The sequence below is a fragment of the Camponotus vicinus genome, unplaced genomic scaffold (genome assembly GCF_025532165.1).
Source record: "Camponotus vicinus isolate PSW18456_S1 unplaced genomic scaffold, iyCamVici1.0 SCAF_5, whole genome shotgun sequence".
NCBI classification, from domain to species: Eukaryota; Metazoa; Arthropoda; class Insecta; order Hymenoptera; family Formicidae; genus Camponotus; species Camponotus vicinus.
In genome coordinates this window covers 12,231,791-12,257,863 of record NW_028141977.1, presented here as the reverse complement: position 1 = coordinate 12,257,863, position 26,073 = coordinate 12,231,791, and the positions used below count along the sequence as shown (strand labels likewise).

The window sequence follows — 26,073 nt, the reverse complement described above, 5'->3', positions numbered from 1 at the left end:
GCACATTCGAAGAAAATGTTCGTCGCCCCGACAAAATGGTTGCTCCTTCAAAATAGAAAAACACTAATCAATAACCATGATAATGCCAATTTAACTTCCACATATGATGATTCGATTTTGGAGATTTTTGAGGACTTAGCAGTCTATCCCGATAGCGACGTGGTTCTCGCAACAAGATTTGACGATGATTTTCTCCGGTTAATGTCCGTATATCGGCCAAGCCCGCAGCGAGGAGTGATATGGGAAGATCGTGGAAATTGGACGGCCGAGAATGGTCTACAAATGAAAACTTTTGACGTGGCTTCAGCACGCAGAAGAAATCTTCAACAAACAGTCCTTAAATCTGCTATCGTGGTACTTTGAATCCTATTATATTTATCAATCATACGCTTACTCATAAACGAGTACTTGTGTCAAAGATTTTTATTTCCAAGCACAACACACATACACATACATTATGTAACTTCAATTATAAAATTTAATTTTAAAAATGCCGGCATATGCCTTGATTTTAAATATTTTTGAACATAAAAATATATTTTTCCATGTATAATTGTAGATAACAGATCCCAACTCGGTCAATCATTTAACTGATTTCAAGAATAAATCTATAGATGCTGTTGCGAAAGCTGGATATCCATCTGTAATGCATTTAGTGAATCGAATGAATGCAACGTGAGTTCGGCACATTTCTCGACATTATTGTGTTAATAATATTTCGACATATAATGTTTAATATTATTAATATTCCATAATAAATATTAATAATATTTTTTATTGAGAAACAGTTTTTTTAATTGTTTTATTTGCGAAGATGATATAACGAGATGAATTTTAAATATATACATATATGCATATAATGCTTTAAAATTGCTGAGTTAAAATTTTAAATTCTTGTTTTATATGACAGGATAAGTTTCGAAACTACAAATAGCTGGGGATATCGTATAGAAAATGGTTCCTGGAGCGGAATGATAGGGATGCTTGAGCGACACGAGATTGATATCGGCGGCACCGCTTCATTTCTTGTACCAGAACGTCTCGGTGTTATACAATATATCCAATTATATACGCACACTAAGTAAGACAGACATTTATTAAATTTGAATATGATTTCATTCATTTTCTATTTTTTTAAAGCTAGAATTTTATATATACATATATACAAGAAGTTGTATTTTTTTGCAGCGCACGTTTTGTATTTCGCCGACCATTATTGTCAAGTGTGCGCAATATATTTATCTTGCCCTTCCAACGAAATGTCTGGATAGCCATTGCCGTATTTCTCACTTTAATTTTCTGTTTGCTCTACTTGTCTATTAAATGGGAATATTATCAAAATAGAAATACAACAAAATCAGCAGATTACTGGAAACAGCTAAATTCCAGCGAGCAAACAGTCAGCGATAATTTATTTATTCTTTTAGGCGCATTTTCTCAACAAGGTACAATGTTAATTAACTTTGATCTCTCAATATTATTCGAAAATAATAAAAAAAATTTTTAAATAAATTTCTAATAAAATAAATTAAATTTCATCTTACTCAAATATATTGATAAAAACATTTACTGCTTCGTGGACATACGAATTAAATTTTTTTATTTTGTTCGACATAAAATTTATAAATTTTCTGTCTTTTACAGGATACATATATGAACCGTATAGAGTCTCGTCTCGAATTGTCACTTTAATGTTATTATTGGCTTCACTCAGTCTCTACGCGGCTTATACAGCAAATATTGTAGGTCTGCTGCAATCTACTACAGATTCAATCAAAACTCTTTCGGATCTTTTCTACAGTCCGTTAAAGCTGGGTGCACAGGACATTGTGTACAATCGATATTATTTCAAAGTTCGTAAATCGAAATTGCGATAATTAATAATATAAATTTATTTCAAAATTATTAATAGCAAGAAATAATTATAAAAAATAAATGAATACTTTGTGAAATGGCAGTCATTTCAAGATCCAGTTAGAAAAGCGATTGTGGAACAGCGAATCGAACCAAAGGGACGCAAATCCAACTGGATGTCCATGAAAGAAGGTGTAAGTCGAATAAAAAACGAACTCTTTGCGTTCCATGGTGAAATTGGTTCGATGTATCAGTTAATGGAAGCTACATACCAGGAGGAAGAAAAGTGCGGCCTGACTGAAATCGATTTTTTAAAAGTCCCAGAACCGCTTCTCGTGATACAAATGCAATCGCCTTATTCAGAAATAATAAAAAATGGGTAAAGTATTTCAAATTATTTTCATAAATATAAATTCTTGCAAGTTCAAAATGTCAGATATGAAAATGTTTTAATATTTAATATTTAACACAAAATATTACATAAATTCGAGAAAAAAATTTATTAACGCTTTCTCTTTCAATCAACAACTTTAATGAATAAATGTATAATAATAATAATAATAAACGAATGAATAAACTAATAATGTAATTCTTGAAACATTCGATACTCAGAAAAAATATTTTCAGAGCTTTGAAATTGTGGGAATACGGGCTTAAATATCGCACGGAGTATCGCTTGTATACAAGAAAGCCTATATGTTCAAGTAAGACTAATTTCATCACTATCGGTTTCACGGAATGTTCCTTTGCTTTGGTGATAATGGGCTATGGGATGCTTTTCGCAGCAATCATATTTGTGCTCGAGTTATTGTGGTACAAGAAGTAAGGAATAATAAAATCTTTGTTGTTACTTTTATTATGTACCTCATATGATACTTATACATTTTCTTTGACAGACAAAATGCACTTGCGACATCAGAAGACACATCAAATGTAGAAACCATCGCTTATATTGATTAAATATTTGCAAAAATTCATGTATACTCATCCAAAAAAACTAGAAGTATCCGCATTATTTGCTATTATATCACTATTAAATATCAAAATGGGAGTTCTATGAGAAATTTTATTCGTTGAATGTTTTCTCATTGTTTCTACAACAATGGCAGATCGTAAATTATGGTTAAATTATGGTTAAATTGATTTCGTGAGAAAGCACTGACAAGAAAATGAGAAAAAACTTATCTCACGTGATTATTGACTCATCACGTGAGTTATCACTAAAAATAACAAAACACAATTCTTTTCTTTAGCAAAATTCTTTTTATAAGCTAAAACACATTTTTAATTTTATAACCTAATTTTTTTTCTATAATACTGGATATATTTTTTATAATATTTTCTAGAATATAAACTATTTCAGTTTGATGACATTTCGCGTTAATTACAATGATAACCTTATTAAAAGTTTTCGTTATCTTACAAAAATTAACGCGAAAATTATCAGCAATACGAAAAAAATTTATTTATCCTTATTTCATTTTATCCTTTTTTCTCTTATCATATGTTATAGTGCGTGTATATGAATAAATAAAGAATGATATAATATTGATTATTTTATAGATTTATCACCAAGACATAATCTGTTTGCTTAAGATAATAAAGTATTTATGCAAAAATATCTTGCCACAATCTAAAAAAAATATATTAATATAAGTGTCATAAACAAAATGAATATGTCGATATTTAGATTGTACAAATCACTCTAAAATTACTTATACATACACTGAGAAAAATATCTAGTGGTTCTAATCGGAAAAAACCATTCCAACATTTTATCCGATCGGTTTTGGGCTATCCGATGAAATGTAATTTCCGATGAAATATGAACAGATAATGAACGGATGATTTATTTATCTGTTCAAATTAATATACAATACTATTGGATATTGTACTTGATCGGATAAAAATAGAATATTTTATTTTCGATCAAGCTGAATATCCGATTTAATGTACTATTTTCGAAAAAATATGTCCGATGAAATACATCGGATTATCCATTAAGAACGTGTCCGATAATTGCGCACGACCCAGGCGAATCCAGATGTGCACGAGCTTGTACTTTAGTGCCTCGTGCCTCGTGCCTCGTGCCTCGTGTCTCGTCGAAGCAGCATGTACGTTGTGCAGTGTGATGCAGTATTACTTGTGAACAGTGTATACTTGTGATCAGTGTAAGTGTCGAAAGTCCTGTTTTGTTCGCGATTTTTGCTTTTTTCCATAATTATTGAGATTTTAATTAAAGAAAATCTCCGAACAAGACACACTTATTCGCCGATTTTCTATAATTAATATCTCAATAACTTGTAAAAATGATTATATGGATTTTTCTATTCAGCTCTATCAACTCATGAGCATTATAGTGCCAATTATCAATGTAATTTGAACAGATTTTTTGAAAATATTCATTGATATTTAATGGGAAAATTCCGATCAAGAGTTAGATCTATTGGTCGGATATGATGTAATCGAATCTGTTCAAAAAGTAAAAAAGAAACAGATATTTTAAATCAGATATTTTCTGATTGGAATTTTCTGATTGGAACTTTCTGATCGGATATCTTTGATCGGTCTTCAATTTCGGCCTTCATCGATTTTTTTTCCGATTAAAGAGATCGGTAATATCTTCGTTACCTTTTGAGGGGATTTTTCGTTCAATTTTAACCAAATATTTTCTCAATGTAATAATAAAATAATTGTTTACACATTACACGTAAGAAAACTTTTGTAAGAACAATATTTGCAAATAAAATACACACTACAAGGTACGTATAAGCCGCACAATTCACACAATTCAAATGTCACAATAAATAATATAAATCTCAGCTGACTTTTCATATTAAAACATAGACTCCCTTCTTTACCTTTCCTACATCATGAAATTCCTTGCACTATTATTATTCAGATAATGTTTGATTGCAGTATTAAGAAAAATTTGTGAGAACTATGAAAGCTGCAAAATCTTTAAAATTATACGTTTTATGATAGTGAATAATCTATTTGCAGACTTTGTCATGTCAGCGTAACATGGTGTTTGAATATTTCACATGAAGTAACAATACTCGTATTGCACGCATGCTTATTTTCACATCAACTGAATTATATTTTTTTCGTAGATTTATAAACGGTTTCATTACAGGCGAAATTATATGAAACTGGTATACATGCAGAAAAATTATGATGTAGGGATGATCAATATTATCGATCGAATATTATCTCGAAGAAATCTTTGCGCAGTTGTTGAATGAATACAAGAGCGATCAGAATGTTTTCTATGATCTTGTATATCCTTGTATTGTCATTCGATAATGGCATGATCGTATTTTCTCATCAGATCGACGATATTATTCTAAAATTTATCATCGATACAAAGCCAATTTTATTCCCTCCGTCGAGGGTATCTCTACACTTGTGCATCAACTACGGTAAGATTTTCAAATTCATTATTAATATACGAATGAGATTTTTTAAAAGTAGCGGGTATATGTACATACATACATATACATACATATATATATATATATATATATATATATATATGTAAATTATTGGTTATAATATATAAATCTCATCACAGTGTGTTTGATAAACACCGGAAGAGCGAGCGAGCAGACGCGGCACGTGACGTTGAGGCCTCGTATCGATCGATAATAAATTATAAAATAGTTTCAATATAATTATTTCATTAAGAAAATGTAGCGGTGCTCATCATTTCTTTACCACTTTGCGGTAGATAGCATGGCACGTTTTTTTAAAATGATTTTTCCAATAGGATTCAAACAGCTTTCACATTAAAAATTGAGAGTGGATTAAATCTGCAAGATGGTAAAGAAATGATAGCGCCGCTACATTTTCTTAATAAAATAATTATTAAATTAATATTGCAAAATAATTATTAAAAAGATTGCAAAATGTAAAGGATTTTTCTGCTCAGTTTATTGTGCTCTCTCTATCTGCTCACGAAAATTGGTTCAATATTATCAAACATCCTGTAAATTAAAATAAAATATTATTATATATTATTATAAAATATTATTATATGACTAGAAGATCACGATAAATTCCTTTCCACTTTAAACAAAAAAAAATATACAAAAATTTTAATAGTTGACATTTTTCCTTCTTTTTCAGATGACACAATTAGATTATCCAGGAAACTGTCGAATCTTCATCTAATGCATGGCATTCATAATAATGTTATCCCAGATTTCGACCGAAGAATTTACGATGACTTGGAACATCAAAATCTGTACGTGTTGGACCTGGATTGCAATTACGCCATTGAAATTTTACGACAGGTATCAAAAGCTTTTAAAACTTCTATCATATTTCTACTATACTTTCCACGCTTCTTCGTAAATACAACGTGGATACAAACATATTGTGTTATCGACTCTCGAATTAAAAAAATAAAACCGTTGCTCTCACTGTTAATAAATATTAATAATCTCAATCGAGACTCTAAGAACGTTTATTCACCGATGCTCAATAAATTTTGCATTACAATCAATTACGACTAAAAATAAAATCATTAACATTAACAGTCGCAAAAAATTCTCTCATTTTATTTCTGGATAAACAAATGGATTATAACATTATATAGGTGGATTTAAATAAAATGTTCGTCGCCCCAATGAAATGGCTGCTCCTTCAAGATCGAAGAACACAAATTGATAACGATGATAATGCCAATTTAACTTTTATATATGATAATTCGATTTTGGAAGTTTTCGAAAGTTTAGCCGCTTATCCTGATAGTGATGTGGTTCTCGCAACAAGATTAGACGGTGATTTTTTCCAACTCACATCTGTATATCGGCCAAGCCCGCAGCGAAGAGTGATATCAGAAGATCATGGAAATTGGACGATTTATAATGGTCTACGAATGAAAACTTTCGACGTGGCTTCAGCACGCAGAAGAAATCTCCAAAAAACAACTCTTAAATCTGTTCTTGTGGTATTTTGAATATGTATTCATCTTTAAAAGATAGTCAGATAACATTGAGACTACATATATAACTGCATTTTATATATCCTTAACTTTTTACATATAAGAAAATATTTTTTCTTTTCAATTTCAGATACTGAATCCCGATAGTCTAAATCATTTGGATGATTATAAGTATAAAACTATAGATCCGATTTCGAAAATTAGTTATATCTGGGTACAACATATAATGAATAGGATAAATGCAACGTAAGTCACGCTTTTTGACGTTAAAGAGCAAGTGCCTACAGGCATGTTGCTCGAAATTTTTCCAACTCTAGATTGAACTTCATTTTTGCCTTATTCATCATTGCTCAATAAACTTGAATTATAAGACAGTTTTATTCGCATTTTTTGCCAATAATATATATAGAATATTTATGAAGATTTTTATGTTATGAAGGAATTTAAGTTCGGATGATGGTAACGATTGTATTAATTACAAATTAATCGTAAATGCAAATAATACTAAAAATAACGCAATAAAGCTGTAATTTGATCTCAAATATGACGAAATTACTAATTAATGCAATTATAACAGTGAATGACCTACAATATGCCGATGTCAAAAATATTTATAAATCATTTTTTATCTATAATATGTATATGCACGATTATGTATACAAATGGAACTGATCATCTAATTAAATAAATCATGTTTATCAGCAAAAATTATGCATGACCATTTTATTTAATTTACAATTCAACAATATCAAACTCAAATATACTAGAAAGAGAAAACAATCTTGTCAAAAACACATGTTTTAATCTGCAAATAACTATAAGAGATTAATACTTTGATCTATACAAAATAACGAGACAAATTAATAAATTTTGTCATTTTATCACTTATTCATGATAGATCCGTAAGATAAATGACAAGAGTCAATTATCGCCATTAAATTTTTCTCTTATATAGAGTAAATTTTACATTTGTGGACGACTGGGGAGGAACTAATTTTCGAAATGGAACTTTCGATGGAATGGGCGGGATGTTAGCTCGACATGAGGTTGATTTCGGTGGCACTGTTATGTTTATTCTAAAGGATAGTATGAGTGAAATCGATTATATCTCACTACCAATGCGCGCTGGGTAAGTAGCATTCAATCTGCGATTAGTCAATTCTTTCTTCACTTCTTTACTACAATGTTATGATATATGGATTTATCCTGTTATAAGACAGATTAAAGCGATATGCTAATCAAAGTATAATATTATAGTGTCATATCTATAAAAGATAATATTAGAAAAGAGAACTATCCATATCCTATTTTGTTATAGTATATTTCTTTTAAATTGAATAAATAGAAATAGAAGAACTAGAAATAAGAGTACTAATTTAAAGAAGTTTATCATAGAACTTATGAAAATTTTTCTCAAATTTAATATTACTGATGATAGTCACATCTGATTAGCATATCTAAAATCTAATAACGTATTTCGAATATTCATCATCAATAGTAATATTAATAATTAACAAAAACTTCCTCTCTATCCTTTCTATTATGTTATATTAATTATTATTATTTCGGATAAATTGTTCATATTAATAAAACTCAATATAACTATATAAAATTTTATAGCCTGCGATTTGTATTTCGACAACCATTATTATCGTCCGTAAAAAATATCTTCATCTTACCCTTTGAAAAAAATGTTTGGATAGCAATCGCCGTATTCCTCTTTGTCGTCTTTCTCTTATTATATTTATCTATGAAATGGGAATATAATCGAAATATGATGAATAAATTGTTGCCCTCCTTTAAACAAACAAATATTGGCGATCCAACATTCGGTGATGATGCTTTAATTCTTTTAGGCGCTTTTGCTCAACAAGGTATTTAATACGAATTAATCTAATACGAATTAAGCCTCTTGTAACTATCAATTTGTAAGTAAATATTAACAATTTTAAAAGTATACTTATATAAATTGTCTTTATATTTACAGGATATACATACGAGCCATTCAAAATTTCAACTCGAATCATCACTCTCATGTTACTACTAGCCTCGCTGAATCTTTATGCAGCTTATACAGCAAATATTGTAGCTCTTTTGCAGTCCCCTACGGATTCTATCCAAACCCTCTCCGATCTCTTGCATAGTCCGTTAACTCTCGCTGCGGAAGACAGGCCATATGCTCGTAATCTGTTAATGGTTCATAAATTACAAAAAATTAATTTACCAAACCAAAACTTAAATGACAAAAAATATAAGAGAAATAATTTCTATGTATAGACTTATAAAGATCCTATTAGAAAAGCGATCGTCGAAGAGAAAATCGCACCAAAAGGACGCAAGCCTAATTGGATTTCCGAGAGAGAAGCTGTAAGACGAATAAAAAATGAACCTTTCGCATTTCACGGTTTCCCAAGTAGGATATACAGAACCATGCAAGATACATATCAGGAAGAGGAAAAATGCGGTTTAACTGAAATCGATTTTTTCAACGTAGTATTACCGCATCTTCCATTACCAAAAAAATCTCCCTATTTAGAAATAATAAAAAATGGGTAAGAGACTATTTTTTGGCTTATATGACGTTTTTAAAATAATAATAATTAAAAATAAGTATATATATTAGTATATATAAATTAAAATCTAACATATGATGTCAAAAGTATGCATAAATATAATATATATGTATGTGTTTTAATTTTGAAATATTGACTGATATATATATTTGTAAAATTATTTTTTTTCTAATAAAATCACTTCAAAAATCGCCTTTTAATCCACCTTTTAATATGTCGCCCCCATCATAGAACTGTTAATAAAACCTGTTTTTAATGTTAAATCTTTCTTCGGATAGAATCACGCATAAAAACATTAATAATCAAAACTATATATAATTAAAAATATAACGTAAAGAAGATTAACAGTTTAAATGCTATATTTTCCAACATTACATTATGCTAAACTTTATTTTTGATATTATTTATAAAAATGTTTATAAAAGTATTAAAAGAGAATATTTAATTTCTCTGTACGATGTATGTGTATATGTGTAATATATGTTACATATGTGTGTTATCTTTTCTAAAATATAAATATCATCTCAGAAAAAAAGGTTTTATTAACATTTTCATATGTAACATTTGTGATTTCTTGATGTTGAGTTCTCATTCGTTTATTAGTTTATTTTCAACGATAAATTTATTTATAATTTAAACTTGAAGATTACGTTATATTCACAAATCGAAGATATATATCAGAACAATTCGTGACATATATATATAATATGCTTAATATTTTTTTCAGAGCTTTGAAACTACGAGAATATGGACTCAAACATCGCGATGAATATCTTTTCTTCACAAGAAAACCAGAGTGCTCGAATCAGGCCAGTTTCATTAGTATCGGTTTTACAGAATGCCACTTTGTGATAGTTGTAATGAGTTATGGAGTGCTCCTTACTTTAATCGTGTTTGCACTAGAGTTGCTATGGGACAAAATGTAAGATTTAGAAAGGCAGATCTCATTTTATTTGCATACTCATATTATTTATTATCGTACGTTTGCTTTTACAGACGAAATAGGAATACAATTCAAGAAACGATTTCAACTGCGATCGAGAAAAAAGATCTCGAAATCGAATATATTGATTAGATTGCTATAAAAATTACATTCATTCCAAATGATATATATTCAGAAGTATAAGACCAGAGACTTTAATATATTATATTTAGATCCCACACATATACACACATATATATAACATTTTGTACATCTATCATATACATGTTTTGATATACATATATATATATATATATATATATATATATATATATATATATATATATATACAGGGTGATTCTGAACAAACGTTTGTCTTTAAAATATCAAATTCTTGAATAAATTCTAAAACGATTTTTCCTCTTGCAAAATTTTGCCCGGAGCTTAGTTTTTAAACTATAAAACTATAGGAAAATAGTTAACTACTTACGGAACAAATACAGGAGGTAGGCAGGGACGGCGCGATATAGACGATTACGTGGGGCACTTGCCGCGATCAGCTGATTGCTATACGCGATGACTGTAACAATCAGTGTGTGTGTGAGAATGTGTACGCACACACACACGCACGCACGCACACACACACACACACACACACACACACACACACTGATTGTTACAGTCATCGCGTATAGCAATCAGCTGATCGCGGCGAGCGCCCCACGTAATCGCCTATATCGCGCCGTCCTTGCCTACCTTTTGTCCTCGTTCCGTAAGAAGTTAACTATTTTCCTTTATAGTTTAAAAACTAAGCTCCGGGCAAAATTTTGCAAGAGGAAAAATCGTCTTAGAATTCATTCAAGAATTTGATATTTTAAAGACAAACGTTTGTTCAGAATCACCCTGTATATACAGGGTGTCCTAGACCACCCGTACACCCCTTTTCTTTCAAAAACTAAGCATTTTAGAGAAAAACGTTTTCGACAAAAATTGTATAGTTTTGAGGGAAACATAAGATGGTGTCATTCGTTTGACCTTGGATGGCATCGTTAAGGTGAGGTCAAGGACACCTTTAATTTCTTAAATGGAACCACCTATTTTTTATTGCATATTCTTATAGCTTATGTCGAGAGCTTTCCAAAACACTATAATAAAGTACTTTTTCATCAAGTACTTTTCGAGTTATAAGGCTTGAAATAATTTCTTAATTTTACATAAACCATAAAATATCTAGTAAAATATTCATTTTTCGATTATCTTACCTGAATACTTTTATGTACAAAATAATGAGAGGAATCGATTGGTGTAAAGAAAACACATAATTGTTTCGAAAAAAAAAAATGTAATTGTTAATTGCAAATTACATTTTTTTTTTCGAAACAATTTTGTGTTTTCTTTACACCAATTGATTCCTCTCATTATTTTGTACATAAAAGTATTCAGGTAAGATAATCGAAAAATGAATCTTTTACTAGATATTTTATGGTTTATGTAAAATTAAGAAATTATTTCAAGCCTTATAACTCGAAAAGTACTTGATGAAAAAATACTTTATTATAGTGTTTTGGAAAGCTCTCGATATAAGCTATAAGAATATGCAATAAAAAATAGGTGGTTCCATTTAAGAAATTAAAGGTGTTAACCTCACCTTAACGATGCCATCCAAGGTCAAACCAATGACACCATCTTATGTTCCCCTCAAAACCATACAATTTTTGTCGAAAACGTTTTTCTCTAAAATGCTTAGTTTTTGAAAGAAAAGGGGTGTACGGGTGGTCTAGGACACCCTGTATATATATATATATATATATATATATATATATATATATATATATATATATGATGTATGATAGATATACAAAATATTTTGAACGTATATACGTTTATAGCATCATATCTTATTTGATCTTATCAAGTGACACGGCATATCGAATTCGATGTGATATTCTCCCAATTGTAAATGACTATCTTTGTTTTACTTGTCATCATATGAGTCATAGCCGTGTATTAGCAGATTAGATATAATATATAAAATTCTGTGTATGATTTTCTGTATTTCTGCGATAAACAAAGCACTTCTCTTTTCTTCTCGCGTATCCTTTTTCGCAATTTGAATGTTCGTGCGCGCGAAAAAAAGTTAATAGTCAATATTAATGTAGATAATTAGATGTAGAAAATACATACACAATTCTATTTGTTCAAAAGAACTTGGCAAATTTTTCCTGAAATTACACATTTCCTGATATTATACACTTTAACTTGAAAAAAAAAAATAAATAGTTTTCCTTGAAAATATATAAAATTTTTGTATATAATAAATACAGAATTCCTGTCTTATATTATACATGATTAATAAAACTTGTAATCATGTAGATACTAATAAAGATTATTGTTCATATTATTGTGATATATTCTTTAGATGTAAGAATCAATCACAATGTACAATGTACAATACAATATTGTATTTCACATAATTCTACATAATAAGAGCGAAAAAAATAATCTTAATAAAAAAATATATTAATTTCTAATTAAAAAAGTTACGCATTGCTATATTCGACTGTATTATATTAGAAAGTTGTAAAATATATTGTTTTAATTTATTTATACGTTCAAAATTATGTTAAAAACAAAAACTTTACATTTTCTTATATATAAATAAATAGTTTGTAATATATATGTTGTTCATCAAAAAAATTCGGAACTATAATACTAGCGGGCTACTTTTTTTGTAAATTTCCAAAATCACAAGTGAAACTTTATCATTCTGATTGCTATCATTTTTATACATATCAAATATTATATACTGTACTGCCTGCATATCAAATATACTGCCTACATATCAAATATTATATATCTTATGATACACAAACTAATTTCGCGACGTAAAAAATGCGATCATGTATGAAAATGTAAATCTGCAACTTTTACTGATATTACATTATATATAATAAACAAAAAAATTTTTTTGTATGTCAAAATTTTCACTTTTTTATTAAAAAGTTATTATATATTATAATATATGTATATCTATGTATGATAAAAATACAATATTAAATAATAAAAAAATTTTTAAATATTAAAAAATTTGTCTTTACCTAAAACTCTTTTCCTTCCCGAAAAATTAATTTTATAATGTCTATGTAAATATATATCAACTTATTAATATAAATCTTATCAACATTTAACTATATTTAACAATATCTGCACAAAAGGCAAAATAAATTTAATGTTCCTTCTCTAGAATTAAAAATTCTAGACTAAGAGTAATTAAACAATTAATAATTTTTTAAGATATCCGCAAGTTTTTCTACGAAGCATCGTGCGCCAATTCCATCGCTAATGTGAGATGCGCAATAGACAAACGTTTCTGAAAAAATCATATCTTTGATACATGTGATAATGTGGAATTACACCGTGACTTCGTTATGCATTTTTAGTTTTTAGCAATTAGTTTTAGCTCCAATAAACTCCGCCTATATAATCGACGATTATGTTGTGGCAGCGCGGCGGCATCATAACATGTTTCTTATATAAAAAATTTTCTTGTTTTTAGATCTTTAATTAATATCGTGATGTTTAATTTAATGCAAACTCAATTTGTCTGATATTAGAATCACGTTTAACACAACAATCAGATAAATGTATTATATAAAAATAAACATAAGCGTAAGAATGTAAATTTTTCTTTTACGATAAAAGAAGATACGTAAGATATAAGATATAAGATATAAGATATACACAAAAATTATAACCGCAGTTTAAACGTAATACGAAAAGGAATATAGGAATAGGTTGTTCAGCGATTCTTCGTAGATTCTTCAAGTCAATTCCTTACACTATCGTCTTGAATACTGCATTCGGAGGAATGAAAATGTGCATTCATAAGAACGAGGAGAATTGGTTATAAATCTTAAGAAGTATCCGTATAGATATTCAGCTGATTAAGTCAAATTATATGATGCCAAACCAAATTATGGCAAACGAGCATTCATCGGATATTTTTAAATATTTACAAAGTAAGTCGTAATAACTCGTTATCGATGATGCTTCCCATTTCTTTACAGATTCGCTATATCATTACACGCGAATAATATAAAACTATTATGAATATCGAGATATTACGAAAGATATAGTACGCGAATATACACTCAATATCATCGACAAATCTGCAGTTGCTTAGAAAAGACGAAAGCGATCGGGATAATCCTCGTTGTCTTATTCTCTTTTGCGTTTTCACTCGGCCGTGATGTAAACGTGTCATCTCGCATCAACGACGTTATTGTAAGATTTATCATCAACGCAACGCCCGTTCTATTCTCACTTTCGAGAATATCTCTACAATTACGAATCGAATACAAGACTTTCGTATTCATGATTATATATGTCAATCACCTAGCGCAAAAGAAAATGTTCTAAATTTTTAACAATAATCAATTAGAAGCGATTATTATTATCATTAAATTTGTTTTTTTATCTGTTATAATTTGTTGATAATAAAACTTTTCATACAAAAATGGGGGCTTTAAAATTTTAGAAAAAAGAATTTTGAAAAAAACTTCGTTGATTATAGCATTTGTTCCTCCGACTGGAATAATTTTTTCTTCACACATTTTTCCCTGTCATCGAGAGCAACAAAAATATTTTAGATAGTTAAGTTATACGATTTATTCTGTAAGTATAATGTAATGATACATTTTTATTCTATTCATTACTGAAAAAAATGTATAAAAATATTAATATTTATATAATATGTAATTATTAATATATATTTAATGTATTCTCTAATTAACTCAAATATATGTCTCACAGATGACACTATTAAATTATCGATCAATCACTTGATGCGTAACTTCTATGAAGAATTTAATCCAAAAATTTATAATAATTTAGAACATCGAAATTTGTACTTATATATGTTATTTATGTTTGACAAAAGCACAATATGAATATGAATACAAATAAAAGACGTAGATATCATATGCCTCAGATAAAATAATAAAAAAATTAATAGACTTTATCTTTGTATCATTATGAATTTTATTCTTCAGTTACATAAATTTTGAACTTTGCAAATAAAATCAACATAAAGACTATTTATTCTGTTTATTCAATAAGATAGAGTTACGAAGCACTACTATCTATTATTAAGAAAATCATTTAAGTTTTGACTGGCTAACAATCAGCATTTTTTTACGTATCTGTATAGGAATCTTCTAGTTATCATAATCAGTGTTTCAAATTAAAAAACAGTCACACTTGAAGAAAATGTTCGTCGCCTCGGTAAAATAGCTGCTCCTTCAAAATAGAAGAAAATATTAATCAATAACAATGTCAATTAATCAATGTCAATTTAACTTCGACATATGTATGATAATTCAATTTTAGAGATTTTCGAGGAGCAGTCTATTCGGATAGCGATGTGGTTCTCGTAACAAGATTCAACAGTGATTTTCTCGCCATACTCTAAAAAACATATTACTAACATAAGTATCATAAACAAAATGAATATGTTAATATTTAGCTTGTACGAATTACTCATGCAATAAAATTACTTGTATATAATAATCTAAATAATAAAATTATAATGTGTGTTTACACATTACACGTAAGAAAAATTTCATGAAAAAAATATTGCAAATAAAAATAAAACTACGTATAAGATGCACAAATTACACAATTCAAGTGCAGCAATAAATAATATAAATCCCAGCTGACTCTTCACACATTAAAATCATACATAAGACTCCCTTCCTTTCCTTTTCCTGCATCATGAAAATTCTTTGCACTATTATTATTCAGATAGTGTTCGACTGCACTATTAAGAAAAATTTGTGAGAACTATGAAAGCTGGCAAAACCTTAAAATTACACATTTCATGATACATAATGAATAATCTGTTCGCAGACTTTATCATGTCATCGTAGCATCGTTACATTGTGATAGAGTATTTCACATGCAATAATAATGCTCGCATTACACGCATTACATGCTTATTTGCGTCAATTGTCCCTGCATTACATTTTTTCATGGACCCATAAGCGGTTTCATTATAGGCGAAATTATATAAAACTGGTATATGCGAAAAAATTACGGTGTTCATACTATTATTTTACAATCAATATTATCGACCTCGAATATTATCTCGAAGAAATCTTTGCGCAATTGTTGGATGGATACAAGAGCGGCTAGAATGTTTTCTATTGTCTTAATCTTCCTTGCATTATCGTTCGATAATAGTATGATCGCATTCTCTCATCAGATTGATGATGTTATTCTAAAATTTATCATTGATGTACAGCCAATTTTATTCCCCCCGTCGAGAGTATCTCTACACTTATGCGTCAGTTATGGTAAGATTTTCGAATTTTTATCATTACCATATTGGGCAAGATTTTTTGAAAGTAGCGTCTATATATATATATATAAAAGATGACTAAATAAAAATAAAAATAATAATAAATTATGAAAAAATAAAAATTTGTATGATCTCATTTATAATGTAATAAATTTTATATATATATATATATATATATATATATATATTATATATATGTATTCGTTATAATAAACCTCCTTATATATAAAAATAAAATATCGTTGTAGAGCTAGAAGTATTTATGCAAATATCTCGCCACTAAAAGATCGTGGTAATATCCTTTCCATTTTAAATAAAAGAAAATACAGAAAATTTTAATAGTTTTTAATTTTTATTTAATAGTTTTTATCTTTTTTCTTAGATGACACAATTAGATTATCCAGGAAACTGTCGAGTCTTCATTTAATGCACGGCATTCATAATAATATTATCCCAGATTTCGACCGAAGAATTTACGATGACCTGGAACATCAAAATCTGTACGTGTTGGACCTGGATTGCAATTACGCCATTGAAATTTTACGACAGGTATTAAATGCTTTTAAAACTTCTATCATATTTCTACTATACTTTCCACGCTTTTTCGTAAATACAACGTGGATATAAACATATCGTGTTATCGACTCTCGAGTTAAAAAAATAAAACCGTTGCTCTCACTGTTAATAAATATTAATAATCTCGATCGAGACTCTAATAACGTTTATTCACCGATGCTCAATAAATTTTGCACAATCAATTACGACTAAAAATAAAATCATTAACATTAACAATCGCAAAAAATTCTCTCATTTTATTTCTAAATAAATAAATTAATTATGATCTGACATTATACGATAGGTGAATTTGAATAGAATGTTCGTCGCCCCAATGAAATGGCTACTCCTTCAAGATCGAAGAACGCGAATCGACAATGATGATAATGCTAACTTAACATTTACACATGATAATTCGATTTTGGAAGTTTTCGAAGATTTAGCCGTTTATCCTGATAGTGATGTGATTCTCGCAACAAGATTAAACGGTGATTTTTTCCAACTCACATCTGTATATCGGCCAAGCCCGCAGCGAGGAGTGATATCGGAAGATCGTGGAAATTGGACGATCGAAAATGGTCTACAAATGAAAACTTTCGACGTGGCTTCAGCACGTAGAAGAAATCTTCAACAAACGGCTCTTAAATCTGTTCTCGTGGTACTTTGAATATGTATTCATCTTCGAAAAGAAGCATATATTGTATATATAAACATAATCGAAGATCTCTCTCAAGCTAACAAAACAAAATATGTGTGTGTGTGTGTGTGTGTGTGTGTGTGTGTGTGTGTGTGTGTATGTAATACATATCTTTTACTACTATATATTTTATAAGAAAAAAAAATATATATATACATACAAAAAGTAAAAAAAAAATAATAGAAAACTTGAGATGTATATAACTGTATTTTATATATTCTTAATTTTTTATATATAAAAAAATATCTTTTCTTTTCAATTTCAGACAATGTATCCCGATAGTATAAATCATTTGGATGATTATAAGTATAAAACTATAGATCCGCTTGCGAAAATGAGTTATATCTGGGTAAACCATCTAACAAATCGAATGAATGCAACGTAAGTCATGCTTTTTGACATTAAAAAGTGCGGGCAACTGCCTATAAGCGTTGCCTGAAATTTTTTCTCTAGATTGGATTTCGTTTTTGTCTTATTCACTAATGCTCAATAAATTTGAATTGCAACAGTTTCTTCCGCATTCCTTGCTAATAATATATATAGAATATTTATGAAGATTTTTAGCTTATAAAGGAATTTAGGTTCGAATGATGGTAACGATTTAATTAATTACGAATTAGTCGTAAATGCAAATAATATTCAAAATGATGTAATAAAGTCATAATTTGATCTCAAATATGACGAAATTACTAATTAATGCAATTATAACAGTAACTGACCTACAATATGTTTTAGACGTCAACAATCTATAAATCTTTTTTAAATTATGATATATGCATGATTATGTGTATGAATGATGATCATATAATTAAATGAATCATCATTTGTCAGCAGAAATTATGTATAACTATTTTAATTAATTGCTTATAGTTCAATATTATCAATCTCAAATATACCAGAAAAAGAAACCAATCTTGTCAAAAACACATATTTTAATTTGCTACTAATAAACAAGAGATTAATATTCTGATTTATATAAAACGAGAAATTAATAAATTTTGTTATTTTATTATTCATATATGATAAATTCGTAAAATAACTGATAAGAGTCAATTATCGCCATTAAATTTTTTTCTTATATAGAGTAAATTTTACATTTGTGAACACCTGGGGAGGAACTAAACTTCCAAATGGATCTTCGGACGGAATGGTCAGAATGTTAATTCGACACGAGATTGATCTCGGTGGTACTGTTATGTATATCCTGAAGGATCGTTTGAGTGAAATAGATTATGTGTCACTACCAGCGCGCGTTAAGTAAGTCACATTCAATCTGCGATCAGTCAATTTTTTCTTCACTTTTTTATTACAATATTATATTATAGGCATAGTGAATCTATCCCGTTATAAAACAGATTAAAGCGGTATGCTAATCAAAATGTAATGTTATACAATAGTACCATGTCTATAAAAGATAATATTAGAAAAGAAAATAATTATATTTAAAAAAAATATAAAACAAGTGGCAGATGATGAATTTTTCTTTTCTTGTTTAAAGATATTATATTAAAAAAAATAACATAATATCTCTAAACAATTTTTCTTTTTAAAGAAAGAAAAAATCGCCAAGTATATGCTCTAGTTGTGTAAAACTATTATATTTATTACTGTAAAAAATGCTTTACAAGATAGCATTATTTTTATTTGTACAAAATAGTGTCATTTTAATTAATGTCAAATAAATTCAATTGGATCTGCACACCGGCAAGAAAGGAGAGTAGGAAAGGAAGAGCGAGAGAAGGAATTATCACAGCTACAAGAAAAGGTTTGAAAGAGGTAATTACAAGAGAATTAAGCCAGCAAGTAGTAGAAATAAAAATATTATATAATGGAAATAGATGGAATATAATTACGGTATATAGTCAAAATATAGAAGAAACAATGGAAACAATAACGGAATACATACAAGAAGAGAAAGAAGAACATTTGGTAATAGGAGGAGATTATAACGCAAGAACGGGAAATAGAGGAGGACCAATAAGAGAAGATAAGGAAAAAGAAAAAGAGGGAGAATCTAGAAACTCAAGAGACAAGATGATAAATAGAGAAGGAAGAGTATTAATCAATAAGGTAGAAGAAAGAGGATGGATGATTTTAAATGGAAGTTATAATAGTGAAGGAGGATGGACTTATATAGGAGGATCAGGAGTTTCAGTTATAGATTATGTAGTGGCAAATGAGAAAGCGGAGGAAAAGATCAGGAAGGTAGTAGAAGGAGATAGAATAGAATCTGATCACGTACCATTAGAAGTAGAACTAGAAGTGGAACTGGAAGGAACAAAAGACAAGAAAAGAAGGAAAGAAAAGGATGTTAAAGAAATAAAAAGAAGCAACTGGACGGAAGAAGGAATAGCAGAATACAGGGAAAAATGCGAAGAATGGAACTGTACAGAAACGGAAAACGAAGACATCTGGAGGGAGCTAAAGGAGAAAGTAAAAAACTCAATTCCAAAAGTAAAGAAGAAAATAATACCCTGGAAGTTTGGAAAAAGAGAGTGGCACAGCAAAGATTGGAAGAGAGAAAAAAGGTATTTAAGAAGAATGTTCAGAGAATTAAAAAAAGGCAGAATAGACTGGAAGGAATATGCAAGAATAAGGAAAAATTATAAAATATGGTGTAAGGAAGAAAAGAAAAAGCACGAAAAGGAAGAAGAAGAGAAGATAAATAATATTAGAACGGAAGCTGAGGCATGGAAATACATAAATAAATATAGAAAGAAGAGAGAAAAGATAGACGAAAGTATAGAATTGGAAAGCTGGAAAAATCATTTCATGGATTTATTGGAAGGAACAAAGAAAAGAGCAGTATTAAATTTGGAAGAGGAAGAAGAAAAGAGAGATGGAGAAGAGAAAGAAGAAGGGACACAAGAGATAACAAGGGAAGCTTTAATAAGACAATTAAGGAAACTGAAGAGAAGAAAAGCACCAGGGGAAGACAACATAGAAAACGAGGCTTGGAGATACATGTCAACAGAGATAGGAGAAGCTCTATGGAAGTTAGTAAATAACATTTGGAAGAAAGGAGGAGTACCAGAAGACTGGAACAAAGGAATAATCAATCCAATATATAAAAGAAAAGAGAAAGGTGAAGTTAAAAATTACCGAGGTATTACACTGATGAATACAGCCTATAAGATATACGCGAGCATTCTTAACGAGAAACTGATTGAAGAAGTGAACAATAAATTGCAGGAGACACAGTTCGGTTTCAGAGCAGGAAGAGGAGCTATAGACGCAGTATACGTGCTAAATTATATAGTAAATAAAGAATTGAACAAGAAAGGAGGAAAGATTTTCGCATTTTTTGCGGATCTGAAAGCAGCATTCGACAAGATTGATAGGAAGAAATTACACGAGATAATGAAAAGGAGTGGAATAGAGAATCAACTAAGAAGAAGAGTAATGGAAACATACAAGGAGACAATAAACTCAGTGAAAATAGGAGATAAAAAGACGGAAAACTTCTGGACGGAGAGAGGAGTGCGGCAGGGATGTCCAATGAGTCCTACCTTGTTTAATATATATGTGATGGATCTAGAAGAGGAGATGAAGAAAGAGCAAACAGGAGGAGTCACAATAGGCAAAGAAAAATTCTGGTCATTGACATACGCAGACGATATGGTACTTGTGGCGAGGAATGAAGAAGATCTAAAAGGAATGTTGAATCGATTCAGAAAATACTTATCAAGAAAGAGACTGACATTAAATGTAGAAAAATCAAAAATAATTGTTTTTGAGAATGGAAGAGGAAGGAAGAAAAGGAGAGAGTGGAGATGGGGAGAGGAAATTATAGAAGAGGTTACAGAAATAAAGTATTTAGGATACATATTACAAAAGAACGGAGGAGCAGAAAAACATGTCATTGAAAGATTCAAGAGAGCAATGATCGCTATGAAAAAGACGTGGAGTATAGGAGAAAGACTATTCGGAAACGATTACAAGAGGAGAGAGAAAATGTTTGATGCGCTAGTAGGCAGTGTAGCATTATATGGAGCGGAAGTATGGGGATGGAAAAATGAAACGAGATTAGACAGAATTAAAAGAAAATATGTGAAATGGATATTAGGTCTAGACAGAAGAACACCGAATTATATTCTAGTAGAAGAAACAAAAATGATAGAAATAAAAATAGAAGCAACTAGAAGAGCAATCATCTATGAAGAGAAAGCAAGGAATTCTGGAAAGAAATTAGTCGTCGAATGTATAAAAGATTTAGAAAAAGTAAGAACGAAGAAAGAAGAAGGAAAATGGGAAGCGGCAAGAGGAGATCTACTAAAAAGGATAGGAATAGATAAAGAAGAAATAAAGTGTGAGAGAGAGAGAGGAAACCAGGAGATAGTTAATACAGTATTGACAAAGATCTGGAGGAAAGAAGAAGAAGGAAGACGGAAGAAAATTAAGGAATCAAAATACAACAACGCATATGAAGGTATAATAACAGAAGACTTACCAAAGTACCTACAAGGAAAAATGAAAAAGGATAGGAGTTTAATAGCAAGATACAAATGTGGAAATGAGCTAAGAGGAGGTCAATATTGGAGAGAGATAGAAGAAAGGACATGCAGAGTATGTGGGCGCAGAGAGGAGAACCTAACACATGTGTTAAAAGAATGTGAGGCGACAAGGGATAACATACAAAGTGAAGATTTTCTAAGCGAGGAAGGCAGAGGATTGGAAATAATGAGAAAGATAGAACGAGAAAGGAGAAAGCAGCAGGAAATAGGAAAAAAGACGGAAGCACAGAAAGGAATTCAAACTAAAGAGAAGCAGACGGAATTTTGAGACTGAAATATATAAAGCGATGTAAAGTAAAAGTCTTTAGGTTTAGGTTTAAGTTTTAAGTTTTTAAGTTTTTAAGTTTTTAAGTTTGCAATATTTTAAGTTTTAAGTTTTAGAGCTTTTGAATTTATGAGTTTTTGAGTTTTTCTTTTTGAGCTTTTAAGTAAGTTTTTAAGTTTAAGTTTTTAGTTTTGGTTTTATGTTCTCAAATTTTAGGAGTTTAAAAGTTAAAGTGTAGGAAAGAAAGAAAAGTTTAAGTTTAAGTTTGTTTTGATTTCAAGATTTTAAAGATTTTAAAGATTTTAAGGATTTTAAGGATTTAAAGATTTAAAGATACAAAGGAATAAAGACTGAGTTTAGAGTGTATAGTTTAATAGTATGATAATATGGAATAAAATAAAATGAATATGAATATAAATATAAGTATAAGTATAAATACTGTAAAGATTGATGTATTGAACAGGAAGTCTATCCTAAGCCGAAAGGCGAGGATTAATGGAAAATAATAATAATAGTGTCATTTTAATTTGTTAAAAAACTGTTATACTAAAAAAAATATCGTATATAGTAATTATTTAAGAAAATACGTAATCATCTTTATAATTTTTTTAATACTTGTTATTATTTTGTCTATTTTTTTGTTCTAAAAATGCCCTATTTTGTTTATTTCTTTTAAGTTGAATAAATAAAAATAGAAGAACTAAAAATAAGAAAACTAATTCAAGTTTGTCAAAGAACTTTTAAAAATTTGTCTCAAGTTTAATATTACTGATGATAGTCACATTTGATTAGCACGCGCCCGCGCGCGCGCGCACACACGCGCGCGCGCACACACACACACACACACACACGCGCGCGCGCGCGCGCACGCACACACACACACACACACACACACACCATTCTAAAATTTAATAATGTACTTCGAATATTCATCATCAATAATAATATTAATAATTAATAAAAATATTTTATTCTTTCTATTGCATTATTTATTATTATTCGGATCACAATATCGCTAATATTGATATATAACTCAATCTAACTATATAAAATTTTATATAGTGCGGCATTCGTATTTCGACAACCATTATTATCGACTGTGAAAAATATCTTCACCTTACCCTTTAAAAAAAATGTTTGGATAACAATCGCCGTATTCCTCCTTGTCGTCTTTTTCTTATTATATTTATCTATGAAATGGGAATATAATCGAAATATGATGAATAAATCGTCATCCTCCTTTAAACAAACATATATCGGTGATCCAACGCTCGGCGACGATGCTTTAATTCTTTTAGGCGCTTTTGCACAACAAGGTACTTAATCTAATACGAAGTTTCTAATTCTCAATTTGTAAGTTAAAATATTCATAATTTTAAAAGTAAACTTATATAAATTGTCTTTGCAGGTTATGCATACGAGCCATTCAAAATTTCAACTCGAATCATCACTCTCATGTTACTACTAGCCTCGCTACTTCTTTACGCGGCTTATACAGCGAATATTGTAGCTCTATTGCAGTCTCCTACGAATTCTATTCAAACTCTCTCCGATCTCTTGCATAGTCCGTTAACTCTCGCTGCGGAAGACGTCATATACGCTCGTAATATGTTCAAGGTTCATAAATTACAAAAAGTTAATTTTTCAAAACAAAAAGTTAAATGTTAAAAAATGTAAGGGAAATAATTTCTATGTATAGACTTATAAAGATCCCATTAGGAAAGCGATCGTGGAAGAGAAAATCGAGCCGAAAGGACATAAGTCTAATTGGATGCACGTAGGAGAAGGTGTAAGACGAATAAAAGATGAACCTTTCGCATTTCACGGTTTCCCAAGTAGGATATACAGAACCATGCAAGACATATATCAAGAAGATGAAAAATGCGGTTTAACTGAGGTCGATTTTCTCAACATGGTAATGCCACATCTTCCATTACCAAAACAGTCTCCCTATTTGGAGATAATAAGAAATGGGTAAGAAACTATATTTTGTATCGTGTTCTTATATCGCGTTCCTAAAATAATAATAATTAAAAATTTACATTTGTATATACAAATTAAAATCTACCATATAATGTCAAAAGTATGTATAAATATATGCATATATAATATATATATGTTTTAATTTTGAAATATTGATTGATATAAATGTTTTAAAAATTATTTTTTTTCGAATGATCGCCTTGAAAGTCGCCTTAATCGCCGTAAAATTGTTAATAATGCCTGTTTTTCGGATAGAGTCACACGCATGTACGAACATGAATAATTTCAAAACTATATATAATTAAAAATATGAAAAGGTGATTAATAGTTTAAATGCTATATTTTTCAACATTACATTATGATAAACTTTTGACATTATTTATAAAAATGTCAAATGAAAAAAGAAAATTTATCTTCCCTGTACATGTATGTGTATTATCTTCTCTGAAAAATAAATATCAGAAAATAAATATCTCAGAAAAAGTTTTTATTAATTTCAGTTTCATATATAACGTTTGTGATTTTTTTATTTGAGTTTTCATTCGTTTATTTTCAACGAAATTTACTTATAATTTAGGCTTGAAGATTATGTTACATCCATAAGTCCAAGATATCAGAATAATTCGTGACACGCATGTAATAAAATAAAAATAAAATTTAAAATATTTAAAAAATTTTTTTCAGAGCTTTGAAATTACAAGAATACGGACTCAAACATCGGGATGAACATCTTTTCTTCACAAAAAAACCAGAGTGCTCGAATCAGGCCAGTTACATCAGTATCAGTTTTACAGAATGCCACTTTGTCATAGTTGCAATGGGTTATGGAGTGCTTCTCAGCTTGATCGTGTTTGCACTAGAGTTGCTGTGGTACAAAATGTAAGCTTAAAGGCAGATCTCATTTACGCATACTCATATTATTTGTTATCTTACATTTGATTTTACAGACGAAATAAGAATACAATCCAAGAAACGATTCCAACTGTAATAGAAAAAAAAGATCTCGAAATCATCGAATATATTGATTAGATTGCTACAAAAATCACATTCGTTCCAAATGGTATTCGGAAGTATAAGACCACAGACTTTAATATATTACATTTAACATAAATCGCTAACACATACACACACACAGCGATATTACAAGTGAAGCCAAAGTCATTCAATTTATATATATATATATATATATATATATATATATATATATATATAATTTATAAAATATTTTATAACAAAATGTTTAACATTTTTTTATTCTCCTACAAAATTTGGTTAGTTAAAAAGTCTTTTGCGAAAGGATAAGAGATTAATAAATTTTCATGCATTACAAAAAAAATTACTATCATTACTAGAAAAAAAATATTTATAAACATTATTGCAATCGATGCTATAAGTTGTAACTTA

The 26,073-nt window shown here is 29.4% G+C and overlaps 3 protein-coding genes across 3 annotated transcripts; all 3 read left to right on the top strand.

Annotated features, from left to right (window-relative positions):
• LOC145972399 (uncharacterized) lies at positions 1-10,531 on the top strand. The gene is made up of 17 exons (XM_083100958.1): positions 1-354; positions 560-675; positions 911-1,081; positions 1,189-1,445; positions 1,645-1,853; positions 1,959-2,233; positions 2,482-2,676; positions 5,624-5,676; positions 5,983-6,149; positions 6,455-6,808; positions 6,933-7,048; positions 7,758-7,931; positions 8,423-8,676; positions 8,790-8,998; positions 9,080-9,354; positions 10,103-10,297; positions 10,372-10,531. Exons 1-17 carry the CDS (start codon positions 16-18, stop codon positions 10,448-10,450), a joined length of 3,438 nt encoding a protein of 1,145 aa, XP_082957084.1. The 5' UTR covers positions 1-15; the 3' UTR covers positions 10,451-10,531.
• A 5,992-nt stretch (positions 10,532-16,523) lies between these two features.
• Positions 16,524-25,805, top strand: LOC145971848 (ionotropic receptor 84a-like). The gene is made up of 10 exons (XM_083099909.1): positions 16,524-16,650; positions 17,038-17,204; positions 17,515-17,868; positions 18,173-18,288; positions 18,991-19,164; positions 23,749-24,002; positions 24,095-24,303; positions 24,386-24,660; positions 25,354-25,548; positions 25,617-25,805. The coding sequence occupies exons 1-10, from the start codon at positions 16,539-16,541 to the stop codon at positions 25,696-25,698; spliced, it is 1,938 nt and encodes a 645-aa protein (XP_082956035.1). The 5' UTR covers positions 16,524-16,538; the 3' UTR covers positions 25,699-25,805.
• Positions 19,579-22,702, top strand: LOC145971810 (uncharacterized). Its single transcript, XM_083099868.1, has one exon. The coding sequence runs from the start codon at positions 19,579-19,581 to the stop codon at positions 22,687-22,689; it is 3,111 nt and encodes a 1,036-aa protein (XP_082955994.1). The 3' UTR covers positions 22,690-22,702.
• Positions 25,806-26,073: the final 268 nt, after the last annotated feature.